Source organism: Cylas formicarius, unplaced genomic scaffold (assembly GCF_029955315.1).
Source record: "Cylas formicarius isolate icCylForm1 unplaced genomic scaffold, icCylForm1.1 PGA_scaffold_10__41_contigs__length_53128322, whole genome shotgun sequence".
Classification (NCBI taxonomy): domain Eukaryota; kingdom Metazoa; phylum Arthropoda; class Insecta; order Coleoptera; family Brentidae; genus Cylas; species Cylas formicarius.
Window position 1 is genome coordinate 50142694 of NW_026844214.1, and position 24217 is coordinate 50166910.

The 24217-nt window shown below is 33.2% G+C and overlaps 1 protein-coding gene across 1 annotated transcript; it reads right to left on the minus strand.

The window, feature by feature from the left end:
- Window positions 1-281: 281 nt before the first annotated feature.
- LOC132704324 (uncharacterized) lies at window positions 282-19114 on the minus strand. The gene is made up of 6 exons (XM_060674277.1): window positions 18904-19114; window positions 15473-15682; window positions 13824-13826; window positions 12965-13072; window positions 9384-9569; window positions 282-3301 (listed from the first exon to the last, which is right to left on the minus strand). The coding sequence occupies exons 1-6, from the start codon at window positions 19085-19087 to the stop codon at window positions 3120-3122; spliced, it is 873 nt and encodes a 290-aa protein (XP_060530260.1). The 5' UTR covers window positions 19088-19114; the 3' UTR covers window positions 282-3119.
- Between the last annotated feature and the right edge of the window lie 5103 nt (window positions 19115-24217).

Genomic DNA, 24217 nt, shown 5'->3' on the forward strand with positions numbered 1-24217 from the left:
TATATTTTTCGACACCTTCGCTGGCACAAAAATTACAAGCTGCCTAGTCCTATTAAAGAAAGCAAAATTAACTTCATATTTCACATATTTTTGAAGCAACACAAACTCGTCTACAGGGTGAAAAATTAATTTTTTTGATAAAAATATGTTTTTCGACACCTTCGACGGCTCAAAAATTACAAGCTGCCTAGTCCTATTAAAGAAAGCAAAATTAACCTCATATTTCACATATTTTTGAAGGAATACAAACTCGTCTACAGGGTGAAAAATTAAATTTTTTGATAAAAATATGTTTTTCGACACCTTCGACGGCTCAAAAATTACAAGCTTGCTAGTCTTATTAAAGAAAGCAAAGTTAACTTAATGTTCCATATATTTTTGACACTGCACAAAATCGTCTACAGAATGACAAGTACAATTGTTTGGATAAGGGTAGCATTTTCAAGGTTGCACATTTAACAAACTGACCAAGCTTTTTAGTAGTCGCAGGTTGTTCAATGGTAGTCTGTTTGAAGACTTTCACTACTTCATGCTGTACCGAGCAAACATAATATATACCCTTGCAAAAATTATGAAAACCTATGAAAAATGTCAATTTGACAGAAACCATTTGTAAATATATTTATTTGCCAAAAGAGAGCATCGCGTACTATACTATACTATACTAAAAAAATTAATGAATTTTAACCTTAGCTGCAATCTTCAAACAAGAGAATATAGTGTTTGCCTTTGAAAACAAATACTTTTTTGACAACAGTGTGTCTCAGGAAATTTATAATTAATAATTAAGTAATAATTCAACGTTTATTAACTACTTATAAAATTATTATTTATATATTAAAAAGAAAAAGGACGAATTTTATTTTACTTTTAAATAAAGAAAATTAATAAATAAAAATCATACCATTTATTGTAAAACACTTTACTGCAGACTAAATAGTTCCAGCTTTAATTTGTATTTAAAAGCTGCAAGAGAAGACGAGTAATCAATAGCAGTAGCAATAGGAGAAGAAACGCTTAAAGAGTTCTTTATAATATTAATATTGACATTTTGAATATCTATTCTATGGGCATTGGTATTTTGGTATTTTATAAACGAAACATGTTGCATGCACAAGAACCATGAATTACACATATCCCATTCACAGACCGACTGTGAGTGAGAAAAGTGCGTATTATCAGTGTATTAGCTGTTATATTAGAAAATGATTTTTAATTTACCTTTAGAAATAGAACTATATAGTATAGAAGAATACAGTACCAATTTATAACATATGACAGCCACTATAAATGACACTTTCAATGTGATTATGCTTTGAAATGATTGTTTTCTTAGACGGTCTTTGGCACAATTGGTGTTACTCTCCTGCATGCTATTTTCCATATCTTCTGATGTTGTAGGGGGGATTCACACAAACACGATCTTTAACATATCACTTAAATTATTCACAAATTCTCAAGCTTCTCAAGCTTCTCTTTTGAAGAAGTTGAGGTAAATCAATCTGCAGAAAGTTTAAGTATCTAGTCCGTTAAGTGTTTCGCGAAAAAAATATGGTCCAATAACCATTACCTTTTTTCAAAATCGCGGTATACAAGTTCTTAGTGTACTTGACGGCAATTTCAAAGTGAAGCGGAATTTCGAATTTTTTTCCTCATTGGTAGCATTCCGGTTTACCACTTTCCGTTTTTTATATTCAATATTACCACTAGCTTTCGGCACATTAAAAACGGAAGACATTGGTTAGTACATGTCTGTAAAATGAGGCTGCAAGTTCTAAACCTGTTATTCGAAAATTAAGTTATTTCTTTAAAATCCGTATCCACGGTCTGGTTATTTAATTGGCGCAGTCGGTAGGATGCGTGACCAGGGTTGACCTATTGATCTTAATTATTTGCGAATTAGGCAAGTTGAGTTGAAGAATTCTTACCATTCAATTGATAACTTCACTCACAACAATAAAATATTTCATTTTAGACCACAATCTCTAAATTCTGTACCAAATTTTGACGACTAAGTGTTTCGCGAAAAAGCTATGATCCAATAACTTTGTGTTTAACAAAATAAATAAGAACTTTTAGTTCTTATTTATTTTGAAAAATGGATTTTCATCAATTGAAAGCCACCTCAGTTCAACTTTGTGTTTTATTCTTAATCACACATTAAGCGACCAACAGTTTTGGTTTTGCACTTCCCGTACCCAGAATTGATTAAGTGTTGAATTATAGTGCATGTTATGACGATTTACTGCACCGTTACTGCGAAAAGTAGCTTCATCGCAAAACATTATTTTAGACATAAATTTGGATCGGCCTCTATTGCTTCATTTATAACGGGGTGGAAGTTTACCCTTTTTTCAAAATCACGGTCTAGAAATTCTTGGTATAGTTCCATATGGAAGGGACGATATTTGTGTTTCCTAGTTGTGTAATTAACGATATACTGAAAATTGTAGATCATCCTAAATTTGAAGTAAAATTTAGAATTCTTTCTCCTCATTAGCATGAAACCGATGCATCAAACACTGAAGAGGTTTTCTAGTTGATATACGTCTATTAAGTGACATCGCTTTCACACAAAATAATAACATATAGCGTGTTATTAGGATTTTTCAATTTAAAATTAAAAATATATTCGTTTCTTTTGAACACCCTGTAGTATCTAATTCAAATTCCATTGAATTTGTCTTTTACGTCATCTTCGAGAAACGCTAATATCAAATATGAATAACGTACCTTCAAAACTAATGGCGATAACGGATTTTTGCAACTGTGGAACTAGTATCTTTTAGAAAAATTGAATTATTGGAAAAATTAATCATTTACAATACTTACGTATTATCATTAAAAAAAACGTTGAAGAATTTTAAAAGTAAAGGAAAGGACAAGTGTATTTGCCAATTTGCCATTTCGTAGAAATAAATTAATCGGAATTCCGACAGATACATGTAAACACTTTAAGTAGAGAAGTAAACAACAGGAAACGTTACGCTAAATGGTTAACTAAACGTTGACAGAACAAAAATGTTTTGCCGTACATAGGGGGAAATGATGTGAACGCTGCTAAAATAAAAAAAATTATTTTCAAAAACACAACATAGATACAATGAGGTAAATTAACTCTAGATTTTCAGGAACTCATTGAAATTCTTCGCGTGGACATTCTGGGGATCGAATTTTTTCCTGATCCTAGCCCAGTCGTCGGGTCTGTTCTTCATGATGTAGAGCGAACCTTTCCTCACGATGTTCTTCTGCGAGTCTGTACATTTTGAGCATTTGGTCGACACTGCTTCCGGAATATGTTCTGAAATAAGATTTTAATTTGTTTTATTAATGTTTAATCAATGTGATTTGGTCAGGTCACTTTATGAGATCTGGTTCACCCATATTCAACACTTATAACTAATCGTGAATATTTCCGCATACGTTTTATTTGACCTTCGTCGTACCGCGGTTAAAAAGTTACGCACTCTAATTTGAACGCTTTGTGATATTTGATATAAAATGTAACAACAAAATTAAATAGTTAATGTAAATAAAATGTGTATAATGCATATTATGTTTATTGAAAAAGTTGAACAAAATAAACAATTTCCAAAAATGTTAAAAAAAAGTTAGACCAACTACTCTACGTTTTTCCGTACATACTCTGCAAATTATCTGTTTTACACTATGGTCAGTGCATGTAAATTTTTTGCAGTCGCAACATTGTTGCCTGGATTTGCATTCTTTCTTTCTATTGCACAAATAACATCGTCTAATAACAGGTCGTTCAGGTTCGTCGGAATGGATTTCATGGTGGTTTTCCAATTCTGGAAACATTTCTAGCACATATGATTTGACGCTATTGGGAATTCTTGGTTCTGTTTTAAACCTTCTTATGACATTTTCCCTAATCGATGACTCTCCTAAGTCCAAAAGAAATTTTCTTCTACTGTCTTTGCTTTTTGATTTTTCATTTGGAAATTTTGCACTCCATAAAATAAATGCATGGGCCATCTAGTACTAATTCGACGAGCTGTATATTCTTTTACCATTTTATCGGTAGTGTCTACAGCACCTTTTGTTTTATTATAATGAAGTATTATGTCAGGCTTGTACTTCATATTTTCCCCCGCAACAGAATCATCATAATGTTCCGTAGACAACATAAGAACAGCCTTATTCTTGCTAACCAAACCAAACATGGGTTTATAAGAGTTCTTCGGGACTATAAGATTTATTTTTTCGTAATGTTTCGCAAAGAGTCATTTGTTTCTCTAATAGTTTATCTGGTATTGACAAACTTGTAAAGAAATTATCTGTTGTTATGCCATATCCGGTTCCTAGATCTCCTACAAGATCTAAGACGACTCTTTCGCCTTGATTCTTTACTGCTGTATTATTAATTTTTTCCAATTATGGTTGCATATTGATAGTGCATGAATTTTCACTATCTGCTGCCGCCCAAATATTCAGACCATATTTATCTTGTTTACTTTTCACATAAACTCTAAATGAACAATGACCTGTAAATCAACTAGTTGCTCATCTACTGTAATATGGCTTCCGGGATTATAACACTTTTTGCTATTGTCCACAAAAATGTTGAAAGCTTCTCTTACCGGTGCAAGCTTATCAGTTTTCTTTCTGACTTCCCTTATTTTTAAACTCGTCAACAATTGAAAATGTAAGCGACACATAGTTGCAGGAATAACTGGTCTAGTGTAACCTCTTTTGGTACACCACACATTACTATCGGTTTTTTTGAAGCTTGAAGGGCACCTAAAATTAAAATGGGGCCTTTATTTCAACATCTGTTGATCTCCATATGCGTTGTAGAGGTTGTGTTTGATTTGGGTGTTTTTCATTCATTTCAAGTTTGAAAATATGACAAATTGGACAGGGATAAGTATTATTAGTGAATAATGTCATATATTGCCTTATCATTAGTATGACGGACTATCATTTCTATAAATTCGTCTGTCAGAAGTAGTCTAAATGAATCAAGTTTTGAAGCAATATTGATAATGTGTCCAGGTTTTTTTCCTAATTATATTTACAACTATTTGTCGTTTTTGTCTAGGTGGTATTTTATATCATTTTGTGTTATATTTGGTTCGATAAAATAATCTACCTTCTTCTAAGATTTCTTCAATATCGTCAGCCCCTATTACACTGCTCACAGCACCATTGTCATTTTCTTCTTCTATAATCACATCTTCAGACACTATTTCACTCATTATCACGCATCATCACTATCTTTCTCACTATCGCAGAGTTCTATGTCAGCGTCATTGAGGTCGTCATTCAATAATTGTTCTCTAAACTCTAAATCGGTTAATTTATTTGGATGGCGAAAATTTATTTTATCAGACATTGTGTAACATTTCACGCTAGCGATATGATTTCAAAAATCAAAAATGTCTGACACCAGCTGATATTTACTGTATTGCGCATGACCGTGAGTAATCAGAATGAGTATCTTGGTAAGTGTTTTTGATGCACGTCGTAACTAAAATATATAGAAAATGAATCTGTAAATACTAAATGAAAAGTTTAAAGTGTAAAGTTTTTAAAAAGATATTAGAAAAATTGAGTTGTTGGGGTACATTTGTACCCCACACGGTACAACGAAGGTTAATTAGTATTAAAGAGTTAGATGGACGCATATACCATTTTTAAAAATTAATATTTCTTAATTAAAAAAGGCGTCAAGTGCTGTTGGTCAATATTAATTTTCAATGTCAACCAGTTCCGAAATTGGATTCGGATTTGCGGCGAAACAACATTGAAATCCGCTATGGTCGCTAAAAATCCGCCAGGAGAAATGCGTAATTAAAATAATTAATATATAATGTTAAAATACAAATACTGAAACACACTCGAGTAGTTCGATCAGTTAATTAGATAAGATATTTTCGTGTTTCAATATGACTTAGTCATCACGGTCGCGATCTTTATTTGCCTCTTAAGGTGGACTAAAATATTTCCTTTTCAAGATATAGGGTATCAAAGTTTATACGTTTCTTATATACAGGGTGTCCAGTATAAGATGATGTAAGAGATACAGCGTGTCTCTAATGCTTTATCTATATGCCAAAAAATAATCTTGCTTTGCTTCATTTTAAATCGATACCTTACTTACAGGAAAGAACCACGATGTTTTCTGAGCTGAACAGTTCAAAATTTCAGAAAATGAGTAAAAGGATACGGTGATGCTAAAAATTGGGTCAAAAAATTTTGGGCGCCAAATTGAAGATATTTATGTTTGGACGAGATAAATTCGAAGAAAGAATAGAAATAAGATATCGGGATAGTAGGCTTTGATATCGCTGCGTTTGTTTTCCATTAAGTTGGCCGTGCCAGCGTATCCCAGGTGATTCGTAATTATTGTAAACAGTCAGTGTCAGTTCTGTAAAGGCGTTTGAAAGACAACCTTGTCACCGGAGTTTCGATAAGGTGAAAAATAACAAACCTCCAGGAAGAGGCGTTGCTCGGTCAACAACGAATAGTATTTTAAACCGTCCTAGATATCGTAGTTATTGTATTGTGACAGTGGTTTATTCAGAAAAATAACTAGATATCCAATTTTCTTTTCCCTAAGGTCGAATAAGTGCCGATTTTTAGTTTTGCGTCAAGTGAGGTGGGAATGTAACGTTTGGTTTGGTATTTTGGGTACCCATAAAATATTTTTTCGAGTCAATTGTTCGAACACGCAAAACATTAGACCCATTAAATACAGCTGAAATAGAGAACGTGACTACAAAATTCTGCCATGGTCCATGGTCCGGTTAGGGCAAAACGGGAGACATATTGAACATTTACATTAATTGTTACATTCAATACGGTATTTATTTGGCACTTTTGTTATAGTCTCTCTCTATCTTCATCGTGCTGGCTTTTGCTCGCAAAACAATATATTCTCTTTCTTATTATGGTCTGATGACTGTTGTCTATAATCTTATCGACTATAGTGCCGTCTTTGTAAGTAGATAGGTTTCTTTAAAAGTTTCATACACATTTTTCACAACCTGTTTTGAATCAGGCGACAAGTGATTTGGACCCTACATTATTATATTCTCGTAAAATAACTTTTTCGAAGCGCACAGTAAAAACAATTATTCAACACTGCCACAAACGGTCAACACTCAAAAAATATATCTTCATAATCATCATAACATCGTCAAAGTTTCATTGGGGAGGGTCCGTCGATGAAGATTGAGACAGACTGTAACAATTTTATAAGATAACTTTTTTAATAAGGATAAATTAATAAACAACGCACTGTATAACTAGAAGATATGTTCTAAGTGTATCAAATGCATAAAACCAAAATTAAACAAGTATACAGTATGACAAGACAAGATGACGATGGATATCACGGGAAAATTGGAAACCGGAACAAATGGTAAAATTAAAAAAGTAGCAAAATTTAAAGGTTCTCTAAAATTATAAAAAATTATAAATTATTATATATTAGCACTTTTTGAAGTCTACAAAATGACATTGAAAGATTTTAAGTACGACGTTTCAAACATTAAAATACGCCATGCAGCAATGGATCAATAAAATTAATTTGACATTTTTTCAACGCCCTCGTGTCGGCTCCTTCTACACCAAAACAATGAAAATTTAACAAAAGCCCCTCTTTATGATTAAGACAACGTGTTGTGTCGTACATCGTTATATTCGTAGTTTAAATAAACCTGGTTTTGTAAAGCTCAAAATTAGTAACGAAGAAGTGACTTCATTTTTTTAATTCACTTCAATTAACACCAGAAAAAATGAAAACGAAATCGCAAAATTTCTATTTTTTTTTTTGGAGATGTTGATAATTTTTTATTTTTCCCAACAACACGCTATTAACCTCTAAATTTTGCAACTTTCGTGGGTTTGAATATCCCCATGACATACATCCGCATCTTGGACAGACTGTATAAGTGTATTTTGTAGTTTCAGCTGCCCTTTCATTCCTATTTTAGAAAACACTAAGCCTCGAACTATTCACGCTTACGCTATGCACCTATTGCAACAATTTGTTGAAATTTTCCTAATTATACTCAAGACAAGCTGTTTAAAATTAAATACTTTTTCTATTAAAAAAAATATTTACTTTTAATATTAATTACTAATTGGTCCTCTGATATTTAAAACGGTTTTAAAAACAAAAAAAATTATTTAGAATTAGTAATGCGCAAATGCAAATAACATTAAGATAAAATCAATTCTATTCCAAAAAAAGGAATTGCGTTTCATTTTAATTAACAATTAGCAGCCGTCGTGAAAGTTACATTTCCAATTTTGGTTTTATTACAGCTGATATTTAGAGGGCTTCTTAAAATTTTGAGAAAAGTTGTTTTTAGAAAAACATGTCATTTGCAAGTAATAATATGCAAAAACATACAACATTGAAATAAAATACAATTGTCAATATCGCATTCACTGCAGCTGATGTTTAAGACGCTTCGAAAAATAAATCATTTGCATTGCCTTGCATATCATTTGCAAGTAGGAATGTGCAAAAACACACAACATTAAAATAAAATCGAATTTATCCAAAAAAATAAGGTATATCTTTAATAATAAAAGCCATGCAAGCTAAATTATTCATTTTGGTTTCAACGCAGCTGATATTTAAAACGTATTAGAAATTAAAAAGAAAATTATTTTTGGGAAAACATGCCATTTACAAGCTGCAATGTGAGAAAATAAACCTCATTAAAATGAAATTAAACGTATTCCAAAAAAAGGAATTACATTCGATTTTAATTAATAATTATAGGCCATGTAAGTTAAATTGTCAATTTTGATTTCAATGCAGCTGATATTTAGAGCGCTTTTAGAAATTAAAAGAAGGTATTTTTAGAAAAACATAATCTACAAGTAGTAATGTGCAAAAACAAACAATATGAAAATAAAGTTATACTAAACAAAGGAATTACCTTAAATTTTAATTAATAAATAAAATTAAAAACAGACGTTTTTAATAAAACATATAATATTAATTATTATTAATTAATAAAACATATTTACGAGTAGCAATGTGCAATTGGAAACAAAATTAAAATAAAATCAAATCTATTCAAAAGAAAAAGAATTGCCTTTAATTTTAATCAATAATTAGCTTTCATATAAGTTAAATTGCAGCTGATATTTAAAATGCTTGAAAATATTTTAAAAAAGTTATTTTTAGAAAAACATATAGTAACTTGCACCTACAATTCTGAACATTTTTTTTTTATAAAGTAATGGGACTTTTCTCTGTTGTTGAGCTCGAAATATTTCAGACAATTTTATTGCAAATTTTAAAAACGACTATGTTTCGGATAATTTGTACCATCTAAACAGAAACAATATTATATTTACATTTATGACTAATAAAACGCCTTAAAAGGCAAACTCACTTCTAAGTTCCCTCCCTTCGGATGTACAAGGCCCTTCGTCTAATATGCACTTGATATAGTTGGTCAACACACGCTTGTTTGATAAAATCGACTCGATATCCAAATTATCGTACCTAGTCGAATACTGCTGAGCCAAGCAAATTGCCGATTGACAAAGCAACGCGACTATCAACAGCTTGTTCATTTTTTAAATGCTCGCACAAACATCGATCGCTCCGAATCGATCGCCAGATGTTTATATACATTTGGAAGGAGGTAGATTCCCCAAGACGCAAAGATCGATTACGAAGCAAAATAAATAAATACTTGTGACGCGGATTTTTAATATTGACGTTTTTTTGCAGCCGTTTTTTTACCTGCACGTTAATTTTAATAAATAATGGGGAATCGGTCCGCATGTTTGTGATTTAGGTAAAAAAATACCATGCTTGATTAAATATAATTGAAATCTTAGTTACCTTTGATATTTTAAATTAATGAGGTCATCAAAAAGTCGTCTGCCCGTCTGAAATATAGCGTAAACGTAGCATATTATATAACCTAGGTGAGAAATACGTATATGATCGTTGTCCGTGTGTTTTTGTTCTAACTGTAGGATAGACGTCCTTGTTACTTTCGAAAATCGATAAGTATGAAATGGCGCTGATCCAACGCCGGTATCCATCTTGTTTTCGCGATTTACGACTGTTTTTTGCACCTTGCTATGAAACACGATAAGCGTCCGAAATTTGAAGCAATCAACTTCATATTTGGCAAATATATGGAGCTTTGCCCCGTGACAGAGCCTGTCGTGGGGAGGCTGGGGGGTCGGGAAGTATTCTAAAAAACATCATCTTTCAAAAACTGTTTATGAGACCCAAAAAATTCTTGAACTAGAAGAAGCAGCAGATACGGCTCTACAAACTTTTATTCGTGACAATTTTTCAAAAATATACAGGGCGCGCCGCAAATTAAAAAAAAAACGAAAAATGGGTCCCCCTATTATTGAAAATTGGCAATAATTTCCGCTTTTGTCTGGGAATTATTGACGATACATGAAAAACTTTTAAAGATGTGTTAATGTGATATGAACAGTGTCGTAAACTGTGTCGAGAGAGAGAGAGTTTAAGGTTTCGTCTATAATACAGGGGTCGCGAGATATTTGAAAAAATATAATCTAAAATTGCAATTACCAGTAAAAATTTTAATATTTGCCGAAGTGTGCTGTAACTTTGAAGTTCGACGAGATGTGAATGAAACTTTATTTAGGGTGTATTCACAATCAAATTGCATCGATTTTGCGAACGTTCCATAGTGGTCCGCAGGAGCACGACAGAAAAACATTGCGTCCCTCTAGGACAAGCATCCGCGAAGCGCCTGCTTTTCAAAATAAAAAGGTGATTCCGCGCTATTTGCTACGAATTTGCCCGGCTCACTGACGATTTTTCGAAAGCAATCTTGTTTTGAAAAATTGAACTTTTAGTTCTTATTTATTTTGAATCTTGTTTTGTCTGTTAATGGTATGATTAGTGTGATTACCATTAAGAAAATGAATTTTTCCTTTTTGGATGTTTTTTAATATAATCGGTGTTTTTTTTTTCGATGTATTGAACTTTAAGTTGTCATTACTGTTCAAGATGGCGACCGACTTAACAGCTGTCAAGTGATTTATTCTCAGTTTGGTTTGGCAATTCATCATGAACAGACTCCCGCCTGAACAACGCTTGCAAATAGTGCGATTTTGTTTCGAAAATAATGGTTCTGTGCGGAATACATATCGCGCATTACGTCCATTTTATCGTCGACAAAATCGTCAATCAGAGCAGTTAATTCGATTAACCATGGAACGTTTTCGCACCACGTTTACACTTATTGATAACTCGCATCCCCAGAGACGCCGTACGGTGCGTACAGAAGAAGCTATTGCTGCTGTAGAGAGTAGCATCGAGGAAGACCCGAATGAGTCCATCCGCCATCGAGCACAGGAATTGGATCTGTGTCCATCCGCTTTATGGAAGATTTTGCGGAAGGATCTTGGTTTACGTGCATACAAAATCCAACTCGTGTAAGAATTGAAGTCAAACGCCAAGGCGTAGATTCGTCGAAAACGAGATTGCCGTTGTTCCCGAATTTCATAAGCGAATTTTATTTAGCGATGAAGCGCACTTCTGGTTGCATGGCTACGTTAACAAACAAAATTGCCGCATTTGGAGCGAAGCTAATCCTCAAGAATGAAATCATGATTCATTAATATATGCATTAGAAATGTTCAAATTTTGTTGTTGCAGTATTTCAATCCGGGAATATCTGATGGAATTGCTGGCATAGCATTTTTGGACAAGTGTTGGGTATTTGGTAAAGGAGGGTCTAGAGAACGCATTCGGACAAAATATTGTAAAGGAGTTCCCTATATAATTTAACATGCTGGCTCTAAAAATGGCTTTATGGAGTATGCCAGTTTTATTTCTCAATCGGGTCGAAAATCAGGGGACTACCATGTTTCAATGAACACTGAAAATTTTGAACAATGATTTAGATTTCTTTTTTTAAGGGAAAAGTAGACTTTTTCTAACCTAAGAACAGAGATAATAGATAATTTTAGTTATTATAATAAGTTTAGTTTTAGTGTTGTGTCCGTCAGAAGCCATTCAATAATTTCATCAACTGGTAGAGAGCACCTTTAATCAAAACATTGGTTCTTGGAGTTACTAGGTGAAATACAGGTTACTGTCCTTGAAGGAACATGAAAAGTCAGCTGTCTCAGCAACTCAGGCCAATCCACTAATGCAAAGTTTATATAAAATCTAAAATGAAAAGCACCTCCTATGATTGAACAGTGAGAGAACCTTCAACATTAATAACAAATCACTCTGTGGCAGTCCCCTAGCTGGGGAAGAACCATTTATTTGAAATTTCAGAAAATTTCCCTGCACGTTTTCAATTTAAGTGAACCACATCGTTGAACCATAAATAACAGTTTTAAAGTATGTCCCCTAGCAAAATCTAGAGAATTTCTCTATGAATGCCAGCAGTTTGAGTGCACCTCCACAGGTTTCATCGACGTGATTCCGAAAGGAGAGCTTTGTGTGAAACGTTTCACCCAGGTCTTTAAAATTGTCACATTTTGTTAGAAACACGTGATCCGGATGGTAATTAAAAGTTATAGAATCAATTTTGTTTGAAAATAGTATTGCGAAACAATGAAACACATTCCAGTTATCGAACCATTACTTAGAGGGTCTAGATATTCAAAGTTCTTGGAGAATGATTTGCATCAACTTCTTCAAGAAGTTGAAAATATTTAGATAAAACAGATGAGCTCCTCCGCATTTACATCGAGAAGTTCGAGAAATTACGGTGGAGGTGGCCTCCTGGATCACGTGATATAATACCACTACATTTTTTTTGGTGTAGATATGCTGAAGAAGTGAATCGATTTTTTGCGGATGACACACAAGCGAATCGTGGTGTTTTTCATGAATAGGGATTCGGAAGTTTAGAAAATAAACCCGCAATAGCCAGAGGTCTGTCGAATTGTTCTTTTTTACCGACCGGTAGACGCGAGCAGCTCTTTACTAATTTAGGAAGGAACTCTCGCTTACCGGCCCTTAAACATCGTGGAATTTCGGCACAGGTGCTTCGGGTATCCACTTGAACGAAAAATTTTAGAATACGTAGTGATGACCCGTGGTGTGCTCCAGGGTAGCATTCTAGAACCAGTCGTCTTCATGTGTTACCGTGAAATGCATAAGTTATAAGAATAATATTTATTTTGATTAAAACATGGAAGAAGTAATATTATCTACAAAACTATTTTTTTTTACTTTAAAAGGTGGTTCAGTCAATAGCTGTTTCCCAATCTTAGTAAAACATCATTAACAATAATGCACAATGCATCGTATTAGAGAGATATTCGCAAGTTCGATGCTGTTTTCGTATAAATACGGGGCAGAAAATACCATTCTCAACTGAAATCTGCTCCACATCAAAAAAAAAAAAACCAATTATTTGTCCGAGAAAGAGTGGTTTCAAGTTCATATGTGCATTTTTCAGATAGATTTCAAGATAAAACATTCTGAATATAAAAGTCTTCCATTTTTATTTTAAATTGCTTAAAAATTATGTTCCTAAGATTATAAAAATTTGTAGTAATTTTTAGTATTGTATATCATAACTGCACAACATCTCTGACTGGAGTATACAACAAGTGGGACGTGCAAAATGACGAAACATTGATACAATAATAAGAAAAGTAACTAATAACTATTAGACAGTCATACCTATCGATCTCCCAGAATATATTTCAAAAACCAACAATTTTCTTAAACCAGAAAGAACTTTTCCTTTGTATCAAACACGATCCTACTGAGTTATATCAAAGACAAGTCAAGGATGTAATTACTAACTCCACATTATTTAGTGACAAAGACAAATGTTTTTTAACAATTATGAATTCACAACCGCCTAAATTACATTCTTTAGTTAAATTACATAAACAAGATATGCCCATTAGACCAGTCGTGTCTTATGTAACAGCTCCAGCAGTTAAACTGTCTACAAAATTAGTAAATATTTTAAAGTTCCACACAGATTTTAAACCAAATTTTGCAATAAAAAATTCTTTTGAATTAATCAACAAAATTAAAGATATCAAAATCCCTTCTAACGCAACTCTATTGTCTTTTGATGTACAAAATTTATTTCCCAGTATTCCACCTATGGGTGTGATAGATTTAGTAGATTTTACCCTAATTCGGAAACAGGTTAACCCATTGGTGAAACAAGATATATTAGATTGCTTAATAGTATCTTTAGACCAAAATGATTTTGAATTTAATGGACAGATTTATATCTCTAAAGAAGGTATGATTATGGGAAACCCACTTAGTCCTTTGTTAGCCGAGATTTTTATGGATAATTTGGAAAAAATCATACTAGAACATCCTTTAAGTAAAAGTTTTTTATGGTGGTATAGATATGTGGACGATGCCTTTGCTTGCTTTGTTGGAACGGACAGACAATTGAATTCTTTTTTAAATTACATTAACTGAATACATAATCGTATAAAATTCACTATCGAAATTGAACAGGATAACTCTATTAATTTTCTAGACTTAACTATTACGAAAGTGCAAAACAAATTAGATTTTTCAATTTATCATAAACCATCACACACGGACAGAGTCATACATAACAGCTCAAATCACCCTTATACACACAAAATGGCTGCATTTAACTCTTTTACTTCTTAATACGCCACTCTCAACAGAAAATTACAACAAAGAAGTTAATATCATTAAACAAATAGCACTGAACAACGGCTACAATCCGTCCATTATAGATAAAATTATAAATAAAAAACAAATGCAGACAACAGTAAACTCTATTTATCTGAAACCAAATACAGAACACGAACAATTTAAAACATAGGAGAATTTAGCGAAAAAGTTTCAAAATGTGGTTTAAAAATAGCTTTCAGAACTAACAACATAATAGGAAAATATTTAAAAAACAATAAATCGAAATGTTCAAAATCCCAAAAATCAGTCTAGATGCTAATTATGCTACACACTTGAACACAGAAAAACACATTTTTGACGACAATTTTGATATATTACACACAGTTACAAAAAGTAGAAAATTAAATTTATTGGAAGCCATGGTGATTAACAAAGTGATACATTCAAATGTATTGCTTAACGATCAATTACATTTAAATACCTCTCATTTATTGAACTTAAATTCTCGCAACAACATTAATAAAGGTTCAATGGTCATTTTTCGGTATATATAGTAGCAGGTAGTTTGTAAATATTACATTTGATAAAGACACGATGTTGTCGAAACAATTGTCATGTCATAATATAAAATTTCGTGAAAATCTGAACTTTTAGTTCTTATTTATTTTGTTCTATAAGGGGTTGCGCTTTTTTAGTAATAACCAGTATGCAAAGTTAATTACGGGGCATACTGTATAAGTGCATCAAATACAAAATTTTAATCAGTAGGTAGATCGTAAAATTAGAAAAAAGTTGCAAATTAAAAAGAGAAGGTCAATCAATAAGTGATGTCAACGCTAATAAACTAAAACTTTTTATTTCAAAAGATGCAACAGAGAAACAAATAGAAAAAATAATTGTAGATTCGCAGGAACAAGTCGATATTCTTGGCGTAGACATCCCGTGGATCGAATTTCTTCCTGATCCTAGCCCAGTCGTCGGGTCTATTTCTCATGATGTAGAGGGAACCTTTCCTTACAATGTTCTTCTGCGAGTCTGTACATTTCGAGCACTTGGTCGACACTGCTTCCGGAATATGTTCTGAAATAGGATTTTAATTGTTTTTTTTAATGATTAATCAATTTTAATTGGCCAGGCCACATTATGATATCAGCTTCATTATCCTAATACTTGCAACTTATTGTTAATATTTCTGCTGTTAATATATCTGAATAAGAAGAGGCAAGTGATGTTTGTCATCTTGTTTATCCCACATACGAAAAAATAAGTTCTTTCAAGGTCAACCAGTTCCGAAATTGGATTTGGTTTTAACGGGCGACAGCAGTGGTCACAAAAAATCGAGAAATACGTCATTGTAATCATTAATATATGATGCTAAAAAACAAATACCTAAACGCACTGAATGAACAAAAAAAGTAATCCCTCAATCTAAACCAGTTCCTAATTTTCTAAAAATGTGTCGCTTCCTGATTGGAATTTTTTTTTCCGATTTTATAGGTATTTTCCGTAGCTTCATTCAAATTTTCCATGCAATTAAATTAGACCAAAAATATTCAGATTTTCACAGTGTTTATGACAGCTGTTTCGGCAATCATCAATATTCTGACATCTATATATATATATATATATATATATATATATATATATATATATATATATATATATATATATATATATATATATATATATATATATATATATATATATATATATATATATATATATAAACTGATAGTGATCGATTAATTACCGATAATAAATTCAAATATCCCATTTTGTTAATCTCCATAGCTTACATCAAATTTAATTCTTTGCTTTTTGAGTCACTATGTAAAACATCAAAACTTGCTGACGTTTCGCCAATCATTCTGTTGGCTAGTTGAAACAATTTAAGTTAAGCTGTGAAGAAGTCAACACAATGATTGGCGAAACGTCTGCGAGCTCAATTCAGCAACAACTGACGCTGGAGGAATACAGAAGACTTGTAAATAGTATTACGGTAGCTTGTGGAAGTTTCTTTGAAAAATTACCAAAATTCTCGTCAAACCTGCTCAGTTCTGAATTGAAATGGTTGGCATAGTTAGAATCTGAACATTTATTTTTATACCTGTTTTGCCGATATAAATTTTGGGACACGATTCACAATTCACCTTGTTGACTCCGTATTTTTGAGTTTTTCGTAACTTACTTTTCTGTTTAATTTTTCTATGGTGTTTTAAAAACAATCCTAACACCAAATTTCAATAGACGTATCGAAAATTTCTTGCTAGGTTCTCCCATATATTTTATTGTTTTTATAAATTTTGGGTTCGGTAGAGGTCAGATTTATAGTTAGTTATGATCTTATCAAAAAGGGGAGGGAGGGTAACTATAGTTAAAAACTATTTATTTTATAATATTCAGTTCTTTTCCCAAATATTCTGTGGAAAGGACAGTGGAATAAAAAGCAGTTGTTTGTGCGTGAGGGTGATTTAAGTTATTCTATAATACTGTGTCCGCGTGGGAGTATTTTTGGTAAATGGAAAAATTTGATTTGTTCTATAGTTTAGTTACAGTTAAGCCAGGCAAGTTTAAGAAATTATCTAGTTCGCTCCATGTGATACATTTTATGGTTATTAATTATTATCATGATTCAAGAAGGACTGCAGTTGTTTTTCCTTTGCAGTCAAATACGCAAAATCATCATCGTATGTATACCACCAAAGAAACAGTTTTGGTCTAAACGAACTAGTCTTGTTTTATGATAAAGTTGACTCGTCTCTGAGTGATAATAATGTCTATTGCGTGTATTATTTCAATCGGTAAAATGCTAGGAAATAGATTTTGGACTTCAAAGCACACTAAAATTGACTGAGGAAGAATTATAATGTCTTTAACCATGTTGCTTAGTTGGAATGAATTTTTGATAACATATCTAGACTTAAAAGCAGTATGATATTCTAAAATTTTTATTAATCTTGTTGAAAGTTTAACTGATGGTGCTGTTACAGAAGAAATTACTAAGTCTTATTTTTAAATGTATTAAAACTTAACTGAAGAATCCGAAGTTTACAATTTGAAATGTGGATCATGTCCCAAAATTTAAATCGGACAAACAGATAGAACGTTTAAGAAAAGAATTAATGAACACAAAAGAGGAAAGACTTCAAAAACGTACAATTTTGACGATGTATTTCACAGAATCAATCACAAAGCGGAAAAATTAATTTGTTGGAAGGTATGGAGATTAACAAAATGAGATATTCGAATCTCCTAGAAGTCCTACGTTATGCGCAAATGGAAGTTTATGTCGGCACAAACTTGGAATCAGAGACAAGATTGGATGGCAATATAATCCCAAACTTATGGCCACCTAGCTACCCGGAACTTAAGCTCCGTATGGTTCGCAGTTGAGCGAGAGACCAATAAACATCCCCATAACACTATTTCTTAGCTGAAGGATACTGTAATAACCTAATTAATCAGCAAGAAGAAAGAGCATTGATGTTATGTAAAAATTCCGGGGAATTATAATAAATTTTCCAATAATATTGAACAAAAAAAATAATAATATCAATTCTTCTTCAAATATCGTACGCACTCTGTAAATGTCGGAATATTGTCATATTTTGAATTTGATAAAGACCGAAACAGCTGTCATAAATCAATAAATAACTGTGGAAATCATTTTTTGTTCAAATTGAATTGTGTTAAATGGATTTTTATCAAGTAAAAGCCCCCTCAGGTCAATAAATGTTTACGTATATTTGAATACATAGTGTGCAATTTTTTTTCGCTTGCTGTAAAATGATGTTAATGGATGTAGATTTTTTTTTAATCAACGATATTTTATGTCATTATTATTAAATACCGGGAGACACTCAAGTCGTTAGCTACCAAATTACTGCCTGCAAAAATAAATACGAAGTTTCTTATTTAATAAAACCAGCTTAATAACAGAATAATTTAATGCGATATGTAATATTCTTCCTAAATTAGCACTTACTTGTAAATGACGCTACTTACGTGCCTTTTTGTCACTTGGGGATTTACCCAATTACGTACGACTCATTTTAATTGAAAATTAGCCGCTAAGAAAGTCCCCAGATTTCCCAATTTTGGTTCAAATACAACTAATATTAAAAAATATATTTCTCTTTTTGGGGTCACATTCCCGAACTGGAAACATTTCTGAAAATTCAGTTGCAAACTTCAAAAATTGCTAGATTTTGCAAAACTTATACCACCACAACCAAATAAAGCATCTGTGCATATGTATTTCGATGCAGTAACTAATACGACGATTTAAAAAATATACTTACTTCTAAGTTCCCTGCCTTCGGATGTACAAGGCCCTTCGTCTAATATGCACTTGATATAGTTCGTCAACACACGTTTGTTTGATAAAATCGACTCGACATCCAAATGATCGTACCTAGTCGAATACTGCTGAGCCAAGCAAATGACCGAATGGCAAAGCAACGCGACTATCAACAGTTTGTTCATTTCTTAAATGCTCTCACAAACATCGATCGCTCTCAATCGATCGCAACATATTTATATACATTTGGAAGCAGGTGTCGATACGGTAAATTCCCCAAAGACGCAAGGATCGCAGGCCTATTTGTGTGCAAGTGATTATGATTACGAAGCGAAATAATTAAATACGTTGTGACGTCGATATTTAATATTGATTTAATGTTGGAAAATAATTTCAACAAATAAATGGGGAATCGGTCCTTATTGAATAATTATCTATGATATTGAATGATTATTTTTCAGTTTTTTCACCGAAAATGAAATACACTGGCCACCAAAATGATATACATGCTGTCCAGTATAAGATGATGCATAGGGTGGAATACAGGGGTTGCCTAGCGTTGGGAGTAGTACCCAAGTAATGGCAACAGGTAAGGGTCCTATACTTGCCAAAAGTAGGCAGGACGATGGACCGCACTCCAAAGGCATATAGACCCATAAGCCTATCCTCATTTATGCTGAAAACCCTACTGAAAAGCTACTGGATAGGTATCTCAGGGACAACGTAATACAGAATTTCCCGCTAAGCGAGCGGTAATATGCTTACCAACCGGGAAAATTAACGGATCTAGCTCTGGATGACCTAAATAGGCTGCTCTCCAAGACACTGGAAGACAAGGAGATAGCTGTGGCAACCTTTTTAGATATAGAAGGGGCGTTCAACCACGCCTTAACAAAATCGATCACAAAAGCCTTGGAAAGGAGAAGAGCTCCAAAAACGCTGTGCAAATGGGTAAAAAACAGTCTAAGGAACTGGGCCATAATATGCACACAAGGACAAACCACCATAAAGGCAGCAGTGAGGAGGGGATTTCCACAAGGAGGAGTACTCTCTCCTCTGCTATGGGCCATATTGGTGGATGACCTACTGCAAAAACTCTCTGCAAAAGGCTTCTACTGCCTAGGATATGCAAACGACGTCGTGATTGTGGTACGAGGAAAATTTACCAATACCCTCTCAGAGAGAAGTCAGGAGGCTATTAAAATCGTGGAAAACTGGTGCCAAAACGAACGGCTAACAGTTAACCCGAAGAAAACGACAGGACTGAAATCGCCGGTGGTAAAAACAAGTCTACACTTCTCCAGGGAGGTAAAATATTTAGGAGTCAGCCTTAAGAGACATCTAAGCCTGATGGAAGTGGAAGAAACACAGAATGTAGATTCTGTCAGGAAGAGGAGGAAACAGCCGCACACGTACTGTGCCATTGCGAAAGCCTAACGAGCGTGCGTTTCCATCTGCTAGGCGATAACAAACCAGAGGCAGAGAGCCATACGAGGGAGCAATTATCGAAGTTGTGGAGTCTGGTTAGAGAGACGAACCTGGATAAAGCTCTGTAGGTATGGAGAGAGTCACAATCGATCCTCTGGGTCGCAGTGATGAACAGGCTGACTGCTAACTCTCCCAACTGTTAATCTTAATCTTAATAGGGTGGAACGCTACCTTGTCTCAGAAACTATATGGGATGGAGCCAAAAGTTAATAATTGGGATATTAGAAACCCTTAATTTATTTTAATGTTATATATACAGAGTCTCAACTTTCTTATTTTAAATGGAACACCAGGTATACTACTTCATTTTTGAATTATATACAAAATTCTAGACATATTTTATGCATAATGTCTTATACCTAAGTCTAACCGTTTTTGACTTTTTTAATTTTTAATGCGAGTCAGTTTTGTTGTCGACGAAGGACTGGAATCGCGAATTGCTAAAAAACTTTTTTTTATGGAAGCTACTCATTTTTATAACCTTCTCATATTTAGCATTAAAAATGAAGGCAATTTTATATAAGGTTGTATCTGCCTAAATACTTTTTGAAATATTTCCTTTTAAACATTAGTCTATAACAAATAATACACTATTGCCATATAAGTTCAGTTAATTTAAGGTGGCTATGACGGAGTTTGAACGAAACAAGTGCTACAGTGATGCCACTATGATTAACCATTTCATAGTTGAGTATAATCTTGTCGATGCGCTTATTTATACAAAATAAGCGATAGCGTTGGCGATTGTTTTTGTTAATGAACGATCAATAAAAAATTAATAGGTAACAAAGGATAATAATTATTTTAACAGTTGTTCAATATGTCCGGCAGTTTGAGCAACACAAGCAGTATAAAGGGTTTTTAAATACATAATCGTATTTCTAAGATTCGGCTTAAATCTTCAGGGGTCTCTGCAAAATGCAACAAAATGTTAATTTGCTCTCCATTATTCAAAATATGACGACGTCTTTCTTCAAAATTCCATATATTCTAAAGTGTTCGTTTATATTGTACGATATGTAAACTTTCTAACATATCAATCTTTGCCTCTGTGGTAAACATAATCCGCAAGCAGCATTCTAGCACTTGTTTTGTTTAAACGCCGTCATAGCCACCTTACACTAACTGAACTTATACGAGGTTAGCGCCAAAATTTCCCGGCCTGACATAGATCACGGTAAAACTTTGTCTTCTTTTAAATATATATCTTAGTATGCTGCGAAAAAAAAAATTGAAGTCTTGCGCCAAATAATTTTTCATTAATAGCATTTTAAACAAGACGTGTCCGAAAAAATGTCGCAAATAACGCAAATTGAGTACAGAGCAGTCATAATGTTTTTGACAAAAGAAGGGTTTTCCACCTAAAATTATTAAAGAAAGGCTGAATGGTGTGTAGGGCCAAAGTTTTCCTTCGTATTCTGTAGTGTAGATTCTGTTCTGTAGATTTAAGAACTGATCGACTAGTGGAGGCCATAACGCAAGATTAGTGACGGAGGTTATCATTAAACTACGTGACGACAGTAGCGATAGCTACGATTTTTTAAGTGACTGATACTTTATTATTATAATATTCAATATTTTGCATATTAATAGTTATGCTATGTAGAAATGTAATGTAATAAATTGTTACTTTGTACTATTTTTTTTATGATGTACATATTTTAATTAAAAGATCGAAAACGTACTTATATCCCGCTTGTCAGTGTTGGTAGATAAATTCCTAGTACGGTCCTGGAATGGTCACGGGTAAGAGTCTGCTCGGAGGGTTTTCAATAAGGGGCTGCGGTTTTGGATTAATAAACAGTAGGCAAAGTTAACCACCTGATTGGTTGTAAAAACGCCATATTTCTGGTCATGGTATAATTTTTATAATTTCTGGCAAAAAGCCAGAACGATGAAGATTGAGACAGACTATACTTAGTAGATCCGAGTATAGCATTTTTTTGGTCCACAAATAGTGAAAACGACGAGTGAGCTCCATAAGTTAGTTTAATTTGTAGGTTTAGTAATTATTTATCTTATATTATTTTTATTATTATTATTTATCTTTATTTTTATTAGATGCATACCTACACTAATACATACGAAAAAAAACCAATGTAATTTGATATCTATTAATCAGATCTATTAAAAACGAAAGATTTCATAATAAATAACGTAATCTAATAGTTATAAAATAATAGAATAAATGTATAATCTTTATTGTCTAATGATAGGTATGTAAATGTTATTAAATATATTCCCCAACCGGTAGGAAATGTGAAAGTATCCATAAGTACACACAGGTATGTGTGGCGTGCTGCATATAAATAATAATATATTAATAATATAAAAGGATAAAAAAACTCGAGACAGTTGGCTGTTATAACTGAAGTTTGTCGATAAGAATAAACGCAAACATAGACGCTGTAGTCGCGCAGTACACATTCAGAAGGCAATGATACCGGACGAACGCAAGAAAGCAACACAGGGTCTAGATGCTAGAGCAATGTCCGAATGTAAAAAATGGCGACGCAAATGTTAGTCGGGTAACAAGCTCTAATGTCAGCTGCACCAAATGGTTGACTAAAATTGAACAACCAGCATCTATTAATCGGCTAAAAAGACTAACACAAAAGTGGTATCACAATTTGGAGACCTACAACCATTCTTTGCGAGAGTGGAAGAAGCTTTTAACAAATGCTTTTCCCCATCATCAAGATTTGCCGACTGCAATAAAAACCTTTCAACGAAGACGAAAAGGTGCCACAACTGTAATGATACAGGACGTCTCCAATTACCCCAAGCCAAGAGAAGAGTGTTAAATTTGAAAAAGACCAGGTGCTACAGGCTAGATCTACCCCAAATCCGAAAATTGATTTTGGTTCAATACCTAAGTTTAATCCAGCATATTAACTGACATAATTTTAGCAGGTACCAAATAATAGGCATATATACAAGCTCACGTCTCGTCCTTTCTTACCGTACATCTCTGCACAAATGGTGCTTGCGCCAGTAAAACACTAAAAAAAAAATAGAAAACATGTTTATAAATCAGTTTTAAGAATATTTATCGGTCACTCAACTATTGTACAATTTTTGCACCTTGCGCTTTACCTTAAATTGGGTTAGGTGCTCATCCTAATAAGTGATAATCGGTTTTGCTCAATTTCACAGGTTACATCGAGGTTTCCAATACAAATGGTTAATATGTTTAACATTAACTACGCTTAGAAGCAAATTTAAATTACTAGTTGCGTTAGCTAGTCGTACCTCTAATTCTCGCTTATCTCAGCTACAATGTCAACAAACGTTACTAAGGTTAGTCAATGCACTCTCGCGTAAAGTAGAGGAGAGCAATTTACTTTCGGTTAGATGCTTTTCCTCGACCAATGAAATCTTTTTCTATTTTTTTTGTAATTTCAAATAATAATAATAATAATAATAATAATAATAATAATAATAATACAATATAAATTAAATTAAAAGAACAAGCTCGTACCGTTTTTTTTTTTTTAATTTAGAACGCTAACGTGGATATAACCCCTTGAGTTTTGCACCCATATTTCAACGTTGATTCAGTTGATATCACGATTTGTGCATTTGAATATATTGGTAAGTCGAGGCACGCCACTAACAATCTGGTAAGCTCGTTATACCAGTTATTATCTTGAAATTTCACTTTTTGTTCCCTGTCATGTGGTCTCTTCTGGCGCGGCATGACGCAACTGGGTACTTAGGATGGTTCTGCTTCCATTTAGGCCTTTTATTTCGGACAACCAGCGACAGGCATTTTCTTTTGTCAATACCTCCAAGAAGGTGAAAGGTGAAGCTCGTGTCTCGACGAC

Coding starts and splice junctions, on each gene's coding strand:
- LOC132704324 (XM_060674277.1), bottom strand. CDS start 19,087: ATGAACAAACTGTTGATAGTCGCGTTGCTTTGCCATTCGGTCATTTGC. Junction 15,683..18,903: donor CGAAGGCAGGGAACTTAGAA/GTAAGTATATTT, acceptor ATCCTATTTCAG/AACATATTCCGGAAGCAGTG. Junction 3,302..9,383: donor CGAAGGGAGGGAACTTAGAA/GTGAGTTTGCCT, acceptor ATCTTATTTCAG/AACATATTCCGGAAGCAGTG.